This window comes from Acipenser ruthenus, chromosome 18 (assembly GCF_902713425.1).
Source record: "Acipenser ruthenus chromosome 18, fAciRut3.2 maternal haplotype, whole genome shotgun sequence".
NCBI classification, from domain to species: Eukaryota; Metazoa; Chordata; class Actinopteri; order Acipenseriformes; family Acipenseridae; genus Acipenser; species Acipenser ruthenus.
In genome coordinates, this window is record NC_081206.1 from 22609064 (window position 1) to 22632359 (window position 23296).

Here is a 23296-nt window from a genome sequence, read left to right on the forward strand (position 1 = left end):
CAAGACTACTAAAACAGTTCTGTATGCTCGGCCAATACGGGATGATGGGTAAAGTAATAAAACAGCTCCAGCTGTAGAAATCCAGCAAAACTTAAAGCCAGATGACAGCTGCAGGGAAAATGGGATCCAGACAAGCTTCCATCTTCAAAGTCTCCATCTCTCTCTCAGTTGATGCACTGGAGATATACAGTACACATATACACACACACACACACACACACACAGACACGGCCACCGAGAGCCATCATTGGCCCCGGGAAAGGATTAGTATGTGCCCCCCCCCCCCCCCCCCCCCCAAACAAACTGCTGCACCACTTTGTTTTAAGCAAATTATAGATCATAATAGAATTAAGGGTTCTTTTAAATTTGTAAATTTATTATTTTATTTTTTTTATTTATTTATTTTTTTTAAAGACAAACACACACACAAAATTGCTATGCCTTTTTTTCAGCTTTTTGGTGTAGTAAAATATGAAATGCAAAAGTTCAAATCATTGCGTGAAAGGAAGTGTTTTGACAGCGCCTGCACTGGTGCCGTGTACACAATCATTACACAACTGAAGCACAGCGAGTTGGTGTACAGTACTGTAGTTTTTTTTTTTTTAATGTAATGTCCCCGTCCTCTCGTGGGTCTGCACACACACACATATGCGCATTGTTCTTTAACGAGGAGTAACACTCAGAAAGGAGAGGATGGCATCATCCCTTTTTAATCACAGAATCCAGTAATTTAGCATACAGTTGTTTATAAATCTTATGGATGATTAAAGTTAGTCTACAAAAACAAATATTTTAAAAGTAGTTTCTCATTTGAGTCTTGTCACCTGCTCAGGATTCAGCAAACGTATAAAAACACTCCTCTTCAGCTCAGTTCCAGCTAAAATGGCTGCATAAACAGAAGCATGATTTAAAAGACTGCACTTCCCATAAACGCTCTCCCTCGTCACACTTTAATTCCCACAAGACCTTAAGTTGCTGCTTGGGCTTCTCCACACCAACACCAGTGCAATCAACTACAGAACTGCAGGCTCCAGTGCATGTCAGCAACTTCCCTCTTTCAAATTTGGAATCCCTTCCATAATCTGTATTTGTAGGTCTTAGTGTGGGAGCTGACTACATGATCTGTTAGCCTATTACAGAAAATTGTTCAAAACCAACACTACGGATGACTGTATAATACACTTGTTATAATAAAAAGATTTGTACAGTGATGAAATGCTTCCCATTTAAGCACAATTCTAACCAATCACTGCTGCTGTGAAGGGTTTCAGAAAAGTTTCTAATTTGAACAGGGTATGATGCAATAGGAATGAGTTGTCTGGGTGTAGCCTGACGGAAATGAGTGTTAGGTACATTGTATGGGTGGAAAGTAGATGCTGGGGGCTAGTGGTCAGGAAGCGGGGGATAGGTTAAATTGTGTTACCAGTATGAGAGAAAAGGCAGTTTGAATAAAGGAAAATTTCAGTACTGCTGAAACACTGAATTATTTTATCCCTTGGTTTAAGGTATTGGATCAGAAAAAGGCATATAATTGTATTTAAAAATAAAACAAATAAATACAGGGCCCATACAATTGTTTTGGGATGTGGTTTAAATGAGAAGCCAGGGGTACAATTATAATAGATACAATTTTTAGATCTTTGATCTAACAGCTTAATTGATTTTTTTTTTTTTTTTTTATGATTTTTTAAATATAATTTAAAACATTTTGGGGAGATGCACAATAAAAACAAGAACACAAAATATTTCCATTAGGTGTTTGCAGACAAGGAGGAACTGTGGAAAAAGGGTGTAAAGATGTGCAAAAATCCTGGCCTCCAAAGTGTCAAAAGCAGTTTAATTTTGAACAAATATTCTGTTTTATATCCAACTATTTTGCTTTTTCAAGAACCCTGAATTAAAAAAGAAAAAACTTTCTAGATGTATTCAAGAGACCTTAATTACACTCTAGAAGTAGGTGATCAACCACAGCATGCAGAGATACCTCATTTACAGTACCAATTTCATGGTGTATGAATATTTCATGCCTCACTAATGGTTTACAGCACATTGTGTTAAATAAGAGGAATGCCATCTTTTGCAAGTCAAAAGTACTCCATTATTGGAATACTGTAAATGAATAGGGTGGAATCATAAGCAAGCCAATAGAAGGCATGTCATTGTTTTTTTTTGTTTGTTAATGGAATAAACAGGTGCAAATTATTCTGACACATGTAATGAAACTTAGGCGTTCATATAAGAATGTACCACTTGACCCCTCTGGTAAATTGTGTATCAAACCCTATAAAATGTATTTACCAATGTAAAAGCAAATCACCTCCTGTCAGAAGTTACCTTTGCTATGCAGCAAAGGTAACTTCACACATCCTGCCTGCCTAAAGCAAAACCACTTCAGACAATGTGTGTAAAGGACAGTCCCTTTTTTTCTAATCAGTTTGGCATAAAGCTGTACTGCCTGGTCCCAACAAAGAACAGTCAAGCACTCGCCTGAAGCCACTGAAGAGAACTGACATCTTTTGGTTTTTCTTGCCAAGTGTATTACTCATCTTTCCTTTGCCTCAGGCCAGTAAGAGGAGATGTTCCTCACAACCTGTCAATAAAGATGGTTTTGTGGCTGGCTAATCATGCCAATACACCTGCCTGGAAATGACTCATTACCTGTCAAGCCTTGCAAAAGTATGAACCTGGTGTTCACTTTGAACACATTCCATGTAACCACAGGTACGGGATTGTTGGCTTTAATAACACAGGTAGCTTTTAATGTGTCGGATTGAAAATTGAGGATTTTATTGGATTAATTCATTTTATTTCTCCAGACAGATTACACTTTGATTTTTTTCTCTCTTTCTCTCTCTTAATCTTCCAATTAAGGATCAGAAGTAAGGTGCTTGTATGGCTAGTACTCACCATAACACACATTACACGCAAAATGTTGGGTTATTCGAAGTGCATTTTTTAAATGCCACATAATGGTAAATCTTAATTAAAATATGGCAAATTGTTTATGATCATGTTATGACATCAAATCACATTTTTCACATTACAAAGCTTTTTATGATAATCAATAATATAACTTCAAAACAGCCTTTAACTTTATAATTGTATTAATCCAGTTTAAATTTAAGGTTTCTTATTTGCCAGTATGTTGAGCCCCTCAGCAAATCTGATAGAACAATTCTATGTAATTAAAATAGTTTGGCACTATTACTGTCATTTTGACTACTTTCAAAGTAGGAGCATCTCAAATTCAGCTTGTAGTGTTTTTTTTTTTCTAGTGAGGAGGCATTGATACTCTTGATTTACCATCGGGCATGTATGCACCCATCACTTTGTTTCTAGTATACAAACTTCAAACAGCACCTTACAGTGCTCCATTCCCCCATACCTTTTCATTAAAGGAAGCTCAGTTTCTAAAGAGACCGGTTCAATCTCTTGAACTTCGTGTGGTTAATTGGTTAGACACTTGTGATCCTTAAAAGACCAGTCAGCAATTTGCAAGGATCATCTGATATTTGAGGCTTCAAACACCAAGTTTAAAAAAGGAGTTTCATTACCAAATCCACACAACTAAGCAACTTTGTTCTACCTAACTTTAAATCAGTCATTTCTAGAGTGGTCTATTGTAAGACACTGAGAAAAATGTTTGCCACTGAGGTTTATTAAGTTTATCTTAGTATTTCTAGGTCTACTGTAACCCCCCTGCCAAAACAATGTTAAATTGCCATTGTCTTACAATACAAATCATTTAAAATAAGTCACCACATAGATTAAAGATTCTAAGCTGACACTGTTTCTAAATCATTAATAAATAAATAAATAAAAACAGGTAACAACAATTTTAGGTGTACTACTGCCACACATACAAAGTCTTTCTGATTAAACTAACAAAGTGGACATTTTTCAAATATACTGAGAAAGCCTTACAGTTATGCCTACAAACAAAGACCACACAAAGTCTGGGCACACGTTTGGCTGGGTGAGGATCATTTTCAGAATTATGCTGGGATGAGCCCTTCTGGTTTTAGTAATTGGGTTTGTCATTTTACGTATTTTGGGAAGAAACACACACAGACACACATTAACAATATAATGTACTTACTTGTAAGCCATCTTCATCAATTTCTGGTTCATTGTATGATGTTGGGCAACCTATAAAATGTATATATTGTTTAGTAATCAGAGTTAGAAGTTATGTATCAGCACAGTTCACTCATATTTAAACTCATCTTAAGAACACATTGAAACACAAGCCTAACTGAAAGCATCCCAAAACAGCAGGATTCTTTTTGTTAGGTTCTTTGGTGCAGGAAATAACTTTCATTTTTATAACATGGAATATTCATTGTATTTTAATGTAACCAAAAAAATAAAAAAAGGGGAGGGGGATTTAGTGCCCTTGACACCTCGTGATGCACAAGAAATTAGGTTGCCTCCACTGTAAAGCAAGTAGAGATTTTTTCTTTGTGATCAACCTACTAGTTTGATCTTTTTTTAGCTTGATAAAATAAAATTCAGCTGGTGATGAACCATGAATCAGATTTTTATCATTGCAACTACGTGGAGATCTATTGCTTCTCAATGGGCCGTTATATCCTACGGGGCAAGCTGTTATTTTTCCAATCTAACAGCTGCGGGGGTGCTAAAATGGAGCTCAAACCAATGGGTTTCATTTAGTTTAGCATTTCTCTCTCAAATGCTGCCCGTAGTAGGTCTCAGTTTGGGGTAATGAATGTATTATGCATGTGTTAAGAGGTGACGTCATCAACCAGTAAGATTCTGGGAAGCAGCAGCAAGCAGCCCTAATTATTGACCAAGAACCAGGACTCATTATATGCTATACATAAAGCAAGAAAAAATAGCAGTTAACCAGGGGAGCAGAATTCAGGAAAAAAATATAATCTGAATGCAACTTCACATCTAAGCACACTGGAAATAAGTTGCATGACATTACAAGATTTCATTTTGATGATAAGCACAGGACGATATTGGTTTCACTGTATTTTTGTGCTGCTGACTACATGCCACACGATCATGCACACTGATCTTAAAATAGTGTTTTGCCATTGCTAGGTATATTCAGTAGCAAGCACAATGTTATTTTTTCTGGAGCGGTTATATTGTCCAGATTCTGTTTTTTCGGGGGGTTTTTTGGCCAATTGTTAAATAGTTATTTTAGTTTCCACAATCTATTCTGATGTACAAATTTGTAATTGCAGAGGTGGAAGAATGGTAGCGATGAGTCGTCATGGTTACTGGTGACATTAGGTTTACACTCTGCAGTCATACAGCAGGGTATAGGAATATGAAAAAGAGATCACTATTAGATCAACTGTACAGTACTGAACTGGGGTACAATTTGGAGCAAAAGTTAGATTGTCAGGTTTTTCCTTTTGTAACAACTTAATGTTTCAAATCATTATGTATATGTCAAAATAAAACCTCATCTGCTTGGATGTTCATTACCAAATTCAGAAATCGGGTTTGATCTCCTAATGCAGAAATGTCACTTTCCAAGATTTGGCAAGGATCGTAATTCGAAACAACTGCAATCTAAAATTCAAAATAAGGAGATATGAGGGTCAACAAAAGCAACACGGCAGGTAGGGCTTTTTATTGTAGAGCTCCTAAATTATGGAATGCGCTGCCTTTGTTTGTCAGGGAAGCTGGGACAGTTAAAAGATTGTCAAGACTAAAAACACACTTCTGTAAAATGGCTTTTGTATCTTAGTGGGTTTTAATGCAACTTAAATGTCTGCTTTTGTATTACATGTATTCTGTTATTTAAATGGTCTGATTGTGACAGTCGTGTGCCATGCTAACAAATGTATTGTGGTTTGTTCTTTTTTTCCCCTGCTGTGTACTGTACAGTGCTTTGTGATATTTTTTATTAAAAAAGCACACACACATATATATATATATGTACAAATATATATATATATATATATATATATATATATAGAGAGAGAGAGAGAGAGAGAGAGAGGAGAGAGAGAGAGAGAGAGATATATATATATATATATAGAGAGAGAGAGAGAGAGAGAGAGAGAGAGAGAGAGAGAGAGGAGGAGAGAGAGAGAGAGAGAGAGAGAGAGAGAGAGAGAGAGAGAGAGAGAGAGCATGAAACTTAGAAGATTCTGAACATTACCAATAAAAAAAATTAAATATTTTCCTTTTAAAAACAGAATTGAAATTGTGGTTTACTTTTTTCAAATTATGTACATTTACAGACCGTTTGCAATTGCTTGATGTAGATGTTACCTTTACTATTTTATTTAGTTCAAGAAAACATGTGATCAGACCTTCAAAACTGCTGCGTCAAACTGTTTTGCTGTGCTTTAAATGGTGACTTCACAGGAAGTAACACAATCTCATTCATGCTTAGTGATAAGATAAACAGAAAGAGCTGGTACAGGTCAGCACACAGTGAAACATTGCAGTGGAATGCCAGTGGTAATAAAGATTGTCTTGAAATAGTTTAACCAAGGTTTTGGGGGGTTTTGAAAAGGTCAAGAAAATGTTGTTAGCATCAGCTGCTATTGCAAACAGATTCAAATACAAGACATGGAAGAATAGGCTGTAATTTGTAAGACTTTTCAGGACTAAAAAATTGTATTTGCCCTTGTACATCTTCCAAATAATTACAAGCCCAGGAAATCTACCAAGTAGACAGAATGAAGAGTAAGGTCGCCTGGGAGGTGGTGAATAAAAAAAACACACACACACACACACACACACACACACACACACACACACACCTAAACCTATAGGAACTTTTAATTACGACAAATCCTCAACATACCAAAATCCATCTCTCTTAAAATGTAACAGAGAATCCTGATTACATTCTTGTAGTTTAACCTTTATTAGAGAACAAGCTTCGTTTACATTGGTTTACGAAAGAAAGAGAGTTTTAGCTGCAAGCTCAATTACCCACTGAAACATTGCTGCCACTAAATCAAACAAATAAAATATAATAAAAAATGTGCACAATCCCTTGAACAATTTTCATGCCAGCACCTGTTAAAGAAACATTTCACTTTACCAACTTTGGATAACATCGTTCTTACAGGTACTTGTTTAACTCATACATTAACTAATACATTGAGTTTGATTTTACCAAGTAATAAACACCAACTTTTACAACACATGCAGAGGATTTATAAGAGTTTCATATAGCCCATAAAGCAGATGATGACTAAATATTATGACACAATTTGAAAGTGAGTTTAAAGCATTATGCTGCTCTATTTAGTCACACCTATCTTGTGTAAACACTCTCCACCCTTGTTACAACACTGAGTGTCTCCAGCATATTGGCACTGCTCTGGCATGAAGTCAACACATGGTATTTTACATACCAATTCAGGACCAATGCTCGGGTTTATAAAACATATGAATTACAGTCAACGACCAGTTTACCTGGTGTATACGTATTATCCTTTTTTTTTTTTTTTTTAATACTGGTCTGAAGCCCTCTTAAAAATGGACAAGGTTTGTCTGGCTTCTGACAAACTGGCTTCATCCACAAATAAAATTTGTTTGGTGGTTTCCTTTCAAGATTAAAGTCAGGGTGGGTCAAACATAATACCAAATATAACTGGGCAGTTCAATAAAAATCATCGACCTACATTGACATGGTAGGGACCAGGTAAAATGAAGCAAGTGCAACACTACATGAAAGCATCACTTGCAAACAGAGATTCCTCTAAACCAAGTGCAGTACCATATATCATGTCTATTGCCAAAAAAACATGTTTACTATACCGTGTATCTTAAAATTGGATATTTGATACCTATATAATGAACAGAAGTGAGACTTAAGGAATTACTCTGCTTGTTAATCACTTTAATCAAATATGTGCTGGCTGTCTTGCTTCAAATAGAGAACCTTTCTGAATCTCGAATATTTCCACACATCCTGAGTAATCTGGGGAGGAATGTACCTTGGTGGATATCCTCGATGGCTCTGCGAATGCCTCTGTCGAATGCTCTTGCATCAGCAGGACTCTGAAAAGTGAGTCCAAACTTTTTGTCACTGATCCTCCAGTGGTGAAATATTGGGGTCACCTTGTTGTATACCAGGTCCTTTTTCAATATACACTCCAATACCACCTGTAAACAACAATACATGGAAACATTTAAAATAAATTAAATAAAACAAGATGTAACCGTTATGAAAACTATCAAAAATTAGTACACTAGAGCATACAGTACAACAAATCTCTACTGCATTTCTTTTAGGTTATTCTCATCAATATGTCTTCAAGTAAAGCAGCTGTCCAGTAAGCCAGAGAAGTAGTGTAAAGTGATCAACAGAAAAGTAGTTATCCCAAAAAATAAATAAATACTTAAACAAAATAGGACAAAGTTATTGTGAGCACAAACTACTGATGAAGTGTCATTACTAAACCTATTCTTTGAACATTTAAAAAATGTCATTAAAAACAAAAAGGTACTGCATGGATAAACTGCATGTACAACACTTGGAGATCTGTGAAATTAGTCACTCCAAGACTGCGTTTCATACATTTTTGTCCAGTGAACCCGATGCCCTGAAATGGTACTTTAGTCATGGTCAAGGGCTTTCTAAACATTTAAAAACTTAATGATGCATAAATTAGTTATTTAGATATAGTACTGTATGGAACGTAATTAGGTCAGAAAACATTCAGCCTTTCTCAAAAAGGTCTCATAATTTGGTCTCAATCAGGGTTTAGTACAGACATGTGGAATACAGCATTCTTTGATGTAATTGACAAAATAAGCTAGTTTGAGGTTTGTATATTGCAAGCTTGTAAAATTCCCCTCAAGCTTCCCCTATACAATTTCAGAGAATATTTTTTTCACATTTAATCCCAATAATTGTTGCAGCGTGTACATTTGCTTTTCAAAAATGTATCAATTCATAGTTACAGTAATGTTGTAACTTCAGACACAAGACTATCAAAAAGCCTTTAGCTTTGAACAACTGATGTAACTACCACTATTTAATCATATCCTGATGTAACTATCACTATTATCTGGTGTATTATTGAATTGTGGTTTGTCACACTTGAACAAAAGTTATTGTATTTCTTGCTCTTATTGTATTACTTGTATTGTAACACTTGAAATGTATTTGCTTACGATTGTAAGTCGCCCTGGATAAGGGCGTCTGCTAAGAAATAAATAATAATAATAATAATAATAATAATAATAATAATAATAATAAATAAATAAAATAAATAAATAAAATCAAATCAGATTTGGCTAATATCAAATTATAAAATAATTAAAACTTTATTAGGTTTGATATAGTTTGCAGGATTTCTCTCCTTCCGATAAAGGAGTTTGCCAAAAAAAATAAATAAATAAATACAAAAACACAAATTAACACACAATACCTTCCTAAAACAATTCATATCTATTAACCAAAATTAAAACCGATAATATAACTGAATATACAAAAAGCAAGCACATTAAAAACACAAACCCAATTTACTGTATAGCTAAAAAGCAGTGTTACTGTAACCTACAGTCTCACACTCATTTACCCAATATAGCCTAAAACGTGGTGAACTGAAGACATTTTCTAGGTAGTACTGTACAGTAGGTTAAAGCAGACAGCATTGAAATTGCTACACAGATTGGCAGAAACGAAGACCATTATATTGTACAGTAGTAACAGTTTCACAAAGCCCATTATTAAATCAGTCCTTTGAGTTAACTCCAACACAGCTTCCTAGTAGATCAAATGAAATGGGAGACGGGCATTAAGGGCTTTGTGCTATTTGTGAAGCAAATGGAAGTCCCTTTTGTGTCTCTCTGCACTAATGAAAATAAGGCAGGCTTTTATCTCAAATATCAAACATGCGCCAACAAGTACAATGGTATGCTCTGGGACTATGTTCGTCTTCCAGTTGAGTTGTATATTGCAACAGATTAATAAAACAGTTCTAATGTATCACAATCCAGAAATAAAATAGAATCATCTTACATGATTATGACAAGCCAGATAAAATTGCATTAAGCTAGAGTACGAAAAAGAAACTTAGTATTAAAACAAGTCAAAACACATGTGTCATTTTATTACATCCGTTTTTTTTGTTTATTTATTTTACCTGTAGTGCAGAAGGTATTAATTTTCATTTCTTCTGTATTATAAAATGGCTTGAGTACACAAAGTGCCTCGATTGGCTAAAAAGGATTCCAAACAATTTAAACACGTCAGTACAACCAAATGGTTTGGAACACAGTTTCCTCATGAATTGAAATGCAATACCCACATTGTATTATTGTTCAGTACTAGAAAGCTTCCAGAACTGGCAAGCATTTTGTCCCTGTATCAGTGCACAGTAGTCCTCCAAGATAGGGTAAGCGCTGCGTGGAGATTGCAGGAATGGTCAATGTTTGTAGCATGAAGTAGCGTGACGCTTGACTGAAGGATGCATTAAGGTTGAGTGTGGGAGGGCACTGAGAGGGGTGCTGTGGTGCTGGCGCAGCAAACACAATCCTTTAGTCTTTACAGTGTCCCCTCAGCAGTCAGGGGTTTCTCCCCCCCCCCCCATTTTGATATTTTTTAAAACAATTGCATATTTGCACATACATGCTCCAGTACAAAATATATAAACTAAAGTTGACTTATGCTTAATATCACAGAAAGCAAGGTATCTTGGAAGGCTTTAGCATAAAAATGCTGATTACAAAACAATGAATTTCCGTTTTTTCTTCAGATTAAAAAGGGTTGTCCACATGTTTTAAATTGTTTAGTAGAGCTCTCTCCATGACACATTTGTGACTGTTCCTTAAATCAGCAACATGTAAAATTATTGTATAGGCTATGTTGTACAAAGAGATGTAGTGTCAAAAAGATTCTAAAAATCAGTAATTGTTGTAACATTATATTCAGTTAACCTTTGCGTCTGTAAATATAAACAGATGTGCAGCTACAGTACGCCTCCTTACACACAGAGATGGCCTATTAGAGAGAAGTGTTCTTCATTTTACTGATGGATTGTGTGTCGTTCATTTATACTGTAACCTACTCCCTACTGGACCAATTCAACCAGTAAAGTTGTAATAAGATTTTATGAACCACTTTTCTAAAATCAATTGTTATGTTGTAATGTAACTGTAGTCTACCATTACTGCTTTATAATACATATTGCACCAAACTCTACTGAATAATAAAAAAAGACAGACAGACAGATATAGATAGAAATGTTAAACTATTTTGCATAGTTCTAATATACATTTATTTTAGTACACGTTTCATTATCATTTCTTGATTGGGTTTAGAACAGCTTTAACCCCCCACCCCTCCCTACACCGCAATGGACTTTACACATTGCTCCAAAGTGTCTAAAGCCTCTCTAATCTGCATTCTCATAATGTAGTTACTGTAAAGTAAGTCCACCAAGAGTACAGCCTACAGTAGGGCTCACTGATTGGAAATTGTGCAGCACAAAATCAATGTTTGTTTTGTTTTTTGAAGGAGTAGAAAACATTAGTTTTTAAAGTGTTACGATTATATCTGAAGATGTTTAGTATTACTGCACAAAAGATATGTATTGTCAGACCAGTCACTAGAGTAAAACCACTACTATAATTCATCAGCTTCTTTGACAATTTTCCTATCGAATTATTAAAGTGTTAAGTGTCAGTATGCTAGAATTAAAGTAATGTAAGAAAAGGTAGAGGGTGACATTTCATATTTCAATTCATATTTTGTTCTGGCCACAATAGTAACTTTTAGGGATCGGGGTCTGGTCATTACAATGGGAATTATTTTGTTATAAAAATCAACAGCATTTACTTTGGGCAACTACTGTGTTTTTCGAACTTTGTAACCGTCGGCAATTTAATTGGAAGCTTAAATGCTTGGATGACTCAAAAAGGTTGAAAACAGTCATATGCATGGGGAATTAGAGAGAACACGAATTCTATGCTGGTAACATGCCTTTGTGAATAACATGCCTTTGTGACTTGCATTAATAAATACATCATATTCTGTTTTAAGCACCATCACCGGTAAACTCATAAATAAATCAAAACAATGCATAAAATATTTGTTATTGATGCCGTCTGTCATGCGGTATAGGGAAGGAACGTTCTGTAGGGCGTTGCTGTGCTTTTGACTAACCATGTGAAGATCACATTTAATGCGTTGCTTGGATTTTGTTTAATATATCGCTATTCATTTGTTTTACATTTAAGACCCATGAACGCCAGCGGTTGCTATTTAAGAAAAAATGTATTATATATGTGTTGTCATAAAAGAAAACTGAAGCTTTTTTAAAGAACTAATGGGACTGCAGGATATATAAAACTCCCATACTTTAAAATTGCCAAAGCTAGAAAGAAAGGAGAAGCACGATGCAGTATTATGTTCTAAATTGAAAATAATCATTATGAATAGTAATACTGAAGCGAAAGCAGATGTACAGGTAAAAAGTACCCCGTGGAAAGAAAGCAAAAAAAAAAAAAGCCTACATTACACAACTAAACTAAAATGACCGGTTTCTTAACGGCTGGAGCCAATGTCACATTAGGGTTTAACAAACAATAATTACATTATTAAACATTAATGTACTGTGTTAAACAACTCTCTCCCAAATAGGACAAATTTAATAGGAAAGCTTTTACATGCTAACTTATCATATCCATGATAAAACAATACACAAAGACTTCCCTGGGTTATGTATCAGTAGTCTGGCTAAGAGAAAACCCCTTGAGAAGCAAGCAGTGTTCTCTAAGAGTTGACCACCGGACACAATACACCAAGGCCAATCACAATATGAATCAATAAACACAAATGTATGTATTACTTCTGTCATGACACACGTGCATCAACATATGAAATTAACAGAATAAAGTTATTTTAGGCGGAGCACTTACAATGGGAAAATTCAGTACAAGCTCAACACGCAGTGAGAAAAAAGAAACAAAAAAAGAAGAAAGATGACTACTGGTAATTAAAGTACGGTAGAGTGTGTGCAGTAACTGATACTTAGTCTTTACTGTAGCTAAAATAAAATACAACCTGCAGGTAAACTAGATTAACCAGTACTAAAGGCATGCTGGAATGCAACCACCCCACTCCAAAAAAAATTGTGCTAATGTACTGTATTTTCTTTGAGAAAGAGGTAGCTATGCAATACATTTTAGAGAGTTGCATTCAATAGTTCAATCATATTACAGTATGGAAATACAGAATTCTGGTGTGGTGGACAGCACCTTAGATCGCATTAATAATAAACAGTACCAAACAGAAAAAAACATTTTAAAAAAATGCCATGCAATCAGTCAAATACATTCTGAATAAACACATGGGAACAGCAATGATAATTTTCAAAAAACAGCACTGTACAGCATGTAACCGGGGAGGTGCTTAAAATAATAATAAATAAAGAAATACTGATTATGTGTGGTACATACAACTGAAATCCACACACTAATGTTCTTTAAATAGCTTACAATAAATTACACAGTAAATACACAGTAAAATATTAAAAGAAAATAAATGCAAAATACCGGTACAATGAAAGAAGCGAGAAATTATTTTTGGATTCAAGTTCTTCCAGCTTTTATTCAAAATAAATACAATTATTCCAGGCCTAAACAAAAAGGAATGTATACATTTTTTGTGCTGGCAATAACTTCAGTAATTTACGTAAGCATATGCTGTAGTTCTGCATACTCTACTACCATAAGTACTGCACTTGAGATTACATCATACAATGATCAAAAACATGCAGCATTGTTTTCTCAAAGTGAAGACAGAAAGAACCATGTTCAGAATCAGAGTCACAGTACAAAATGCCTCTTTAAGCAGAAGTGAACCATACAATGACTGTTTAGGCAAGCGCCATGTGGGTTTGGAGACGAGTGAGTGGTTAGTCGTGATCGATCATGTCAGAAGCTGCAGGGACACACTCTACAGCAGTAGAAATAAGAGTGACACTATGATTGGACTTCAGTAAAGTGTCACAGTGCTTTGTTCCCCCCTCCTGAATCCTTAATGGAGTCTAGACATTTATAGCACAGAAGGCGCGCTCATTTTACTTCACCACCTAAGTACAATGGTTTGCTAAAAGAACAGACTGTGACAGACAGCTAGATACAGGAACTGAATATTTTTCTGGGCCTTAAAAGGTTAGGGACATTTAATGTGTTGTGTTGTATTGCTTGCTCTAACCTAAGGCTAACAGGGAAATTCTATAGCTTTCAGGAAATTTAGTTCCAAAACAAAAACTTCTTTACATACCGTAACACATTTATATTGGGTATTGTAAAATGTATCCAATTACAATGGCCAGTTTTGAAATTCCATACTTCATGCACCAGTGGATCTGACCACATCTGAGTTGCAGTACCTTTATTAAAATCAGCCTAGTTATTTTATATTCCTAATGTCCATCTCACAGCTGGTCCTGTAGGAATACAGTGAATCTTCAAGATGTGCTTCCTGTCCTAAGGCTATAACAGGAAAGAGGTGGTTTTAAGCTCCTTCCGAAATGACCCTAGTCCTTTGATGCAGATCACTTTGGAAATCTCCACAGACTAGAAGACTTCCTCTATATATCTTGCACATTTCCTCCTTGGCCATTCACAAATAACAGCCTTTTATATAAAACAAGGAATACTTTGTCTCTACCTTGTTGACCGCTTGGCTATATTGGTCTAAAACAAGACATACTAAAATTCTTATGCAATTAGAAGAAAAACAATTCCGTTGAGAATGTCGAGCTTTTTGGTTATCTGTTGACTAACTGAACATTATCCTTTGTTAAATTTGGACTGGTTTTACACGCTACAGTAACAGATGCTTCTCATGGAGCCAATGTACTGGAAAAGTATTTTGACTGAATCTGTAAGTGGCTTAGAAAAAAAAAAGATAAAAAGCTACATCTGTAACTTAAAACAATGAAAAAAGGAACAAAGCTTTCAATGTAGAAAATTATATAAAATGAGGTTTCAATTAAAATCCAGAAAGTATTTAAGACAAACTGCCAATTAGGTTTGGTCTCCAAGGCAAAGTTTGATTACAACAGCATGAGTCACAATCATGTTTAGCAGGGCCAAAGTCACAGTAGGAATCCCTTTTGAAATTATTTAAATTTTAAAAATATGAAAGTAATACAGGCAAGTTCCAGAGCAGGCACATTTAACTTTCTAGTGATGTAAAATATCAAAACTCCAATACCATTACATTTTAAACTACTTTTCCACATGTCTTGCATACAGCATTCCCTCCAAGCTTTTTAAGATACTGAGAAACTTGCCGTTTTGACTGAGAAAGGGTAAATCTGCCTCAGATTGTGAATCAGCCTCTGATTTATCTATATAAAATAATCTAGAATTTTTATGAAGCCTGTCAGATCTTATCATAAATGCAGCCCCGTCAGTTGTTATCATAGATATAGACTGCATGCTTAACTGGTAGCCTGCATATAATTGCTTTATACTACTGTATAAAACACTGGCGTCTGCACTGCTTTTAATTGTAACCATCTTTTGGGCTACTAAATTTCCCATTTTGGGAATAGCAAATTCTGTTTAAAAATGGCCAGTTGTTTGTCTCCCACTTTATCAACATATTAATAATTAAACATGGCATTTGAACATAAATATAATGTTGATAGTTAAAATAAGAATAAATATTACCACAATTCTTTATTTTTATTAAAGCCAAGATTTTCAACAAGACTGTTGTTGCTGAAAGTAAATCAGCTGAAGACACTTCAAACCTGTCAATGTTTATAGACATCATTTGGCTCATAAGCAGGAAAACCTAGGAATTATATTACAACAGTTCAGAACACAAATGTTCAGCACTGTCGTGAGAATCGTATTTACAGTCTTCCACTGACACTGTAGTTCAGTCTACAAATAAAGGTGTTTTGAAAACTACCTGTTTATCTTATTGCTGGCATTACAAGAACAATAAAAAAAAAAAAAAATGAAAGAGTTTAGTAACAGTCCAGCAATGTCATGTGAGAGCAATCCTATGTACAGTACTGCACAAATGTTACTGGCATTACAATAACCAGGACAAAATATGAAACACTGATTTAAAAAAGCACACTGTTGACTGACTCCGTTGCTCTCACAGGTTCAGTGTTGTGTATCACCCGATTGTAATTTAAATATCGCCCCTTTAATGTAAACTCATAATTAATCCTCCCAATTGTTTCTGCTGATGATAGCAAACAAGGTGTGTCTGGACAGTATGTCTTTATGAAACAAACGGTGTGTAGTGTAGTGACTACATCCCTTACACAGTAAAGCAATGCATTTCCTTTGACCATATAGCTAGAAAAATAGCTTTGAGCTTGTTTCTTCATCGTCAGATAACAATGTAAATAAGAAATGGCCCTGGTCTAACATTGCTAATAATAGCGTTGTTAAAGGCAGGAAGCATGTAGAGAAATAAACTAAACAATAATTAAACTTGCAAATAATTTGGCTTACTTTCTTCGGGAAAGCCCCGCCTGAGCGCAGCACAGTTTTCATAAAAAAAAAAAGTTATATCCTTAAGTTAACTCTTAAGTCAAGGTTCTGCCTACAGAAAAAAGTACCAGCGCCTTTCTGGGTTGACTTCACCACTGCTGGCAATATGATCTTTTATTATTATTATTATTATTCATTTCTTAGCAGACGCCCTTATCCAGGGCGACTTACAATTGTTACAAGATATCACGTTATACATTATTTCACATTATACAGTTATCACATTATTTTTACATACAATTGCCCATTTATACAGTTGGGTTTTTACTGGAGCAATCTAGGTAAAGTACCTTGCTCAAGGGTACAACAGCAGTGTCCCCCACTGGGGATTGAACCCACAACCCTCCGGTCAAGAGTCCAGTGCCCTAACCACTACTCCACACTGCTGCCCTTTTAATGGTATTGACTCTTACATGATCAAATGGAATGACAGAAAAAACATATAGATAAACCAGATTTTTCTTTTTAGACCTGTCTTTTACTGAAACACTGCATTTTTTTCTTTGTTGGTGCAGCTGCCATGTTGAGTTTCAGCAGAGACACGAGTGAAGTCACATGATGAATAAACTCAACTTGCAAAAAAAAAAAATGCACACGGTATGGTGTCTTCAATTACTATACGACACATTCAAATGTGTATTTGACTCTAGATTAATATTTTGATTACATTTTTACCACAAATTTTTACCACAAATTTTTACCGCGTTTCAAAATGCTTGCGATGATGATTTCTGAAATTGTTGTTTTTTTAAAAAGGGAAATAAAACAAAAACCGAACATTATTAGCATTGTGATTTTTATTTATGTTTACCGGAGTATTTATACTTCTAAATAATGCTGAAAGATTTCTCTTCACTAATTAGTATTCAATTACATGACAAGTTAAAAACCGCAAAGTTCGTGAGCAGCACTCTCTAGAGGCACAATCGCCAGACGCCTGCTTCGCCCACCCTGTACAGGAATGTGACGTGCATTTTTACAGAGGGAACTTAGAGAATCAACGGCAAGACAGACGCAAATATGTTTAAGTTAATACTTTGCAAGAATGCTCTCAAAATGATAGGTTTACCTTGAGATGGAGTCTTGGTTAAGGTTGACATTTATGATAACTTGCGAAAGTTAGTAAACTGAGTGCGAAGGCTGTTCACAGTTATTGCGAAAAATGTGAGCATTTTAAGCATTCGAGGGAACACTGCTTGCATACAAGGCTTTCATTGTTTTATTGCATTTATATTTGTAGGTTTCAAAAACTTGAATTAATACTGTAGCTAAATCATATTATATACTGTATGACATTTATCATGTTACAAAGAAATAAAAAGCCACAGATCAAATTATTACTACTTTTGTATACTACGGAAACTATTTTTTAGCCAATTACTATACTGCCTAAAAGTCAATAGTTCATTATTCAGAGCTTATAAACCACACCAGAATCTCAGAATAACCTTTACATCCACAATTTATCCTGCCAAAAAACATGTATTTAAAATTCCTTGTAACACTGTTTGTTAGGAAGCACAATGCATCAAAGTGTTGCTGCAATTTCCTTCCATCTCTATCTAATATGCAACAAATCAAGTTTCTTCCTGTTCTAATTGAAAATGCTGATTACAGGTGTTGAGCCCAGTTGTAACCAGGCAATGAAAGTATATTATATAAATGGCAGCCAAACTATCATTTAGACATCTCAAATTGCATTTTAATATAGCTTGAAATATTTAGAGATCTCTGTAAACACACCCTTTTGAAGATATCTAAAAAATAAGATCTAAAATTGATTTACAGATATCTTTAAATAATGGTTTTGCTAGCATGGTAAGTTAAACTGTCATTTAGAGATATCTTGAAACAACTTCCTCTTCATTTAGAGATATCTCTAAACCATTTTAAGATATCTGTAAATAACTTCTTGTTCACTTAGAGATACCTCAATCACTTACAGATCTCACAATGAACAGGAAGTAATTTCAAGATATCTTAATGATTTAAAGATATCTGAAAATGCACTTTAGATATCGAATTTAAAGCTCCATTTAAAAAGATATCTGGAAATCACTGAGATATCTCAATGTATTTAAGATATTTTCAAATATTGAGAGATCTGGAAATTTAGAGATATCTTCAAATAGAGAGATATCTCAAATTAATGTAGAGATTTCTAAATATTTGAAGATATCTCTAAATGACAATTTGGCTTGCCATATATAAATTACATTTGAGAAATGAAGGTCTTACTGTTTTGTCCTTTAGTCTCTCTCCATGGATAAGAAAATCGGTGCAGCCATTTTCTTCCTGACGATTGACTTTGTAGACCGTAACACAGCTGAGTCCACCCCCTCCCCACGGCAGCCATCCACCACTTGAGTCATCTCGGGTCATCACCACTGCTCGCACGCGTGCATAACTATCACTGAAACACAGAAACGCAAAATAAATAATAAATGGCAGCTTAAAGAAACCCAAGACATCTTAAATATCTACAGTCCACCATCTTCAGTTTCAGAGAAGTAGCAATAAAGGTTAATTAATATGTTAAAATAAAAAGTTGTCATTTAGCTGCTATATTGTTTAACTTGGTGTCCATCTACTGCATTCCTTCAGCCTTCTGACGGATTTGAAAATTAAAATGTTTATTTTTAGGTTTCCACTACGAAATCGTTTCCATTTGGTTTCAGGACAATACCAGACATTTCAGACAATTTCCTGAGCTCTCCTGATTCTGTGATTTTCATCAAAAATAGCAGCTAATAAAGTAATTTGGGAACGAGGGACGTTGCAGGTACTCAAATGTTCAAATTACAGTTTCTTAAGAAGCACACTGTATCAGAAGCAAAATTACAAAAAATGAGAATATTTCTAAAAGGTGTCAAGTACAGAATTTAGTTTGTTAATTAATGAAATGGAGTGTAAACAAAAACAAAATGCAGACACAAAACAATTAACCAATATTGGACATCTGTACCACATTATTTTGCTATTAAATGTTTAGAGCTTAAATCTCAATGCAAAAGCAATGCAAAGTGGCTGTTCAATTCAAGTCACAGCACCTCAATATGGCAGTTACAGTTACCAAAATATCTAGCATGCAGGGTTTACATGACTGCAAATACAAAGTGGTTACCTTAAATAACCCGAGAAGAAAGCATGGACAATGCAATGGTGTTAGATTTGTATAAATCCTGCCGCAAAAAGGGTTTCCTTAGTAGATCACTCGCCAAAGTTAAGCTGTAGTTTCTGTAAAACTAAAAATGTGTTTGGAATCTTGATAAATGTATGAGGTGATCATGTATGAGGTGATCATGTATGAGCAGTTGATGAAGCAGCAGCTGCAGATAAACAAATGAATAGTCTATAAGCTCCATACAAACATATTTGTTTGACAGTGAACTAATGCTTCAATGCAGAGTACACAAATGGCATATCATGTTACAAATGCGTAATGGTCTAGCCGCAAATTATTTTATCAAAGTATGAATGTATAAATATAAAAGCATATTCTGAAATCATTCAAAAGACATTTTCTACGAAGTTCTGTGCAGGGTCTCTCTCAAGATTGTAAGCGGTACTGTATCATTTTGCAGTTTGGTCAGTGTGTTCTGGCTGGTCAAACCGTGCAAAACGATCTCTTTTACAATAAGAGACACCCTATACACAATATGTTATAAAAATCACTTGCTATTAAATGTGTGTTTTTTTTTTTCATTTTCACATTGTGCCGCAGTTACGATGTATACAAACAATGACGTATGTACATAGAAGATGCACTGGAGCTGTTAAATCTCTATAATTTAGTTCTGAAAGCTTGGTGTAAAAGAAGATTATCTGGAACTTTATTAGAACATGCTTGCCGAGCCTCAAATTTATCATTGTATTTGTTTGTCTCGGGGTGTGTAATTTCAAGAAATGGAGGTCACCTTTAAAAGTGATTTTATATACATTAAAATATACACAAAAGGTTTCAAAGATTTAAAAAAAAATCTTATTTTCGGGATGTTAAAAGCCCTTCTTCAGCTGTTTAAAAAGAAGTAATCACAGTGCAGTAAACTTGTTATTCAAGAACTGTAATTATACAAAAATTATGTGGATGGTGTCATGATTATTAGACTAGAATGTTAATTCCCAGAGGTTCCATTCTAATCATGACACCACACAGAATTTTTGTATCTAAACCTTGTGCACATTTTTTAAAAACCTAAACACCTTCTCTGGTCCAGATCACAGCTTTTTTTACCCTGTGGGCACTGCAACCACACATTTTCTTTAAAAACAATTACGAAACATGTAGACTATACTTCTGTTGTATACTCCTCCTGAAATTTGTTAGAAACCATCTTATAAATACATAAACAGTATAGTTATTCATACTGTGGGTATATAAATATATATACACACAGTATATCTAGAATTAAGGGTTAATCATCAATCCATAACAATATGTCTGGTTTCTTCTACTGTGATATGTATTGTGTATTGACAAATACTTCCATTCAAAGTAACCAACTGGAGGCCTGTCTGTTACACTACTACTCATGTTCAGATGAATTCTGTCTGGGCTGATACGTGGCACATACAGTGGGTAGAAATGTTCTCTAACCTATTTTACAAATAATATGCTTAGCTGAACATCTACACTATAGCTGGCACATTATAAATAAGTTATAGTGATTAATAATGATATGATGGTTTTAAAGAAGCACACTGCAGTTCGCCTGAAACCTGTCCTGGAGGTCTTACCACAGGGCTCAGAGGAGTGTATTGAAATACTTTCACTTTATAAAGTTGATAAAACTCACAAAAGTTACTGTACTATCATTATCAATAAAGATCTCATTTCTTCTGAGCACGTCAACTGTTGTCAGTAGCAGAAAGACAAACTGCAAGGGTGTTGGTTTTCACCTTCAGAGTCAATCAGTTGATAGGAACACAGTAAATCTGAAGACAGTATAAATGCACTAACACTGGAGAGCTAGAGCTAATGTAAGACGCTTCTATTAAATCGTTTTGTAATTCAACAAAAACGGTTAAGATTTAAATGAGATGTAAATGTACAGCAGGGTCTGTCCAGCGAGAACACAGATTCCTCAGGCATTTGGGGTAGCCCATTTCACCAAGACAGTCTAAGCACCCTCGTGAAAATCGCTCCTTTTATTGTCCACTTTCTTTGTCTCCCCTAAGTAGCAAGCAAAGTAAACATTTGCTGTTCCTTGCAATGACAGCCTGGGGAGAGGCAATGCAGCATGCATCAATTGCAACCACCCCCCACCCCAGTCTAACTTATTGACAGGAAGGAAATGCCAAGAAAGCAGGAGCCATGTCGCTCACACCACAAGGCCAGAAGGCAAGCAGCTGTCCCCTAGAGCGCTGACCAGAACCTGACCTCTCCATGCCAGTATGTGTCCCATAGTGAACTCGAGGACAAAGGGGGCAGACCATTTATTCACAGAACTTTTGGCATGCACAATAAATCAGGCAAATGCAGTAAATAATAAAGCTTTGCGATTCTAACACTCTACTATGGCCGAGTACTGTATTGATTCAGCCATCACAACTACCAACTGCACTTACTGCAGTTTAAATTGTTTCTCCTGCAAACTAGAAATCCCAACTTAATCTACAATAGATTACCACTGCTCTTCTTTGGTTTGCACTAAATAAAGATCATTTAAAAAGATGGTGCTAATATAAAGACAACTATAAATGCAATGCACATTTAAAAGCATTGTTCTAAAAAAAAAAAAAGTGCCACTTGTTTTTAGTGCTACTGTATGAGCACAAAAAAAACATTTGAAAATGTAGGTTTACAGTACAAATACTGCATTTTAGGAAACTGTATGTATGAAGACTTCAAAAATCATGTTCTATAATAAACAATTGTAAAAGGAGTACAGGACTTTTATTTACAACAGTGTTGTTCTCCAAAAACATTAAACCCAGTTTTATATATATATATATATATATATATATATATATATATATATATATATATATATATATTATATAAATAAATGGGCATGGAGAAGATACATAAAAAATACAGTCCAACTTCATTATAACGAACCCTCCCGGGACCTGGAGAAATGTTTGTTATATCAGGGTGTTCACTATAATAGGATTTGGCAATTTGCTGTATCAGAATAAATGAAGAAACACCCAAATTGAATTGAACATCTTTATACAGTAGCCTATACAGAAATGAAAAAAATAAAAGTACACTTACATGCTGAATATAGTAATTATGTGCCCTTTCTCTTAAAGCATATCCAGCGTAGACTGCTTCAGATTTTTTTTCTTTTATCAATACGTGCTGTTTCAATCTTGTTACTGCCTCACGCCTGGTGCCATGGTTGCAGTTTGTGTGAAGATGGCAATGGTTGCATACGTCACACATGATTCAAACTACAATAGGTTATCTATGAATCAGCCTTATCTTCGAATTAGCCTACCAAGGTCTTTGTTTCCACCGAGAGAACAACACATTCACACTAGAGAACGTTCAGTGTCAATCACTACCGAGATCGTATTATCCGGGTAAAATTTGTAAAAGTGATCTAATAGGGCTCATTTTCATTGGAAACAGTTCTTGCTGCTTGGATAGTTAAAAAAGGGGGTTCGTTATAATAAGTTAGTGTACATTATTTCTGATTCACAAGCTATTAAATATATATTTTACCATTCCCCCAGGCAGTACGTTATTTTAAAATGTCTGTATTTCAAGTGAAATGGAAATGGTTTTGATACCACAAGTGTGGGCAGCAACACAATTTGTTGCAACCAAAACTAAGCAAGCACAATGGGCAATCTC

At 35.0% G+C, this 23296-nt stretch overlaps 1 protein-coding gene across 2 annotated transcripts in view; it reads right to left on the minus strand.

Annotated features, from left to right (window-relative positions):
* Positions 1–309: 309 nt before the first annotated feature.
* LOC131698664 (sprouty-related, EVH1 domain-containing protein 1-like) overlaps positions 310–23296 on the minus strand; it is a 40124-nt gene continuing 17137 nt past the window's right edge. For both annotated transcript variants that reach the window (XM_058991573.1, XM_058991572.1), the window contains 3 exons: positions 18730–18904; positions 7944–8112; positions 310–4149 (listed from right to left, as the gene is read on the minus strand). In XM_058991573.1, coding sequence (XP_058847556.1) covers positions 4079–4149; positions 7944–8112; positions 18730–18904 — 415 coding nt within the window. In that variant the 3' untranslated portion in view covers positions 310–4078. The remainder of the gene's footprint in view (positions 4150–7943; positions 8113–18729; positions 18905–23296) is intronic.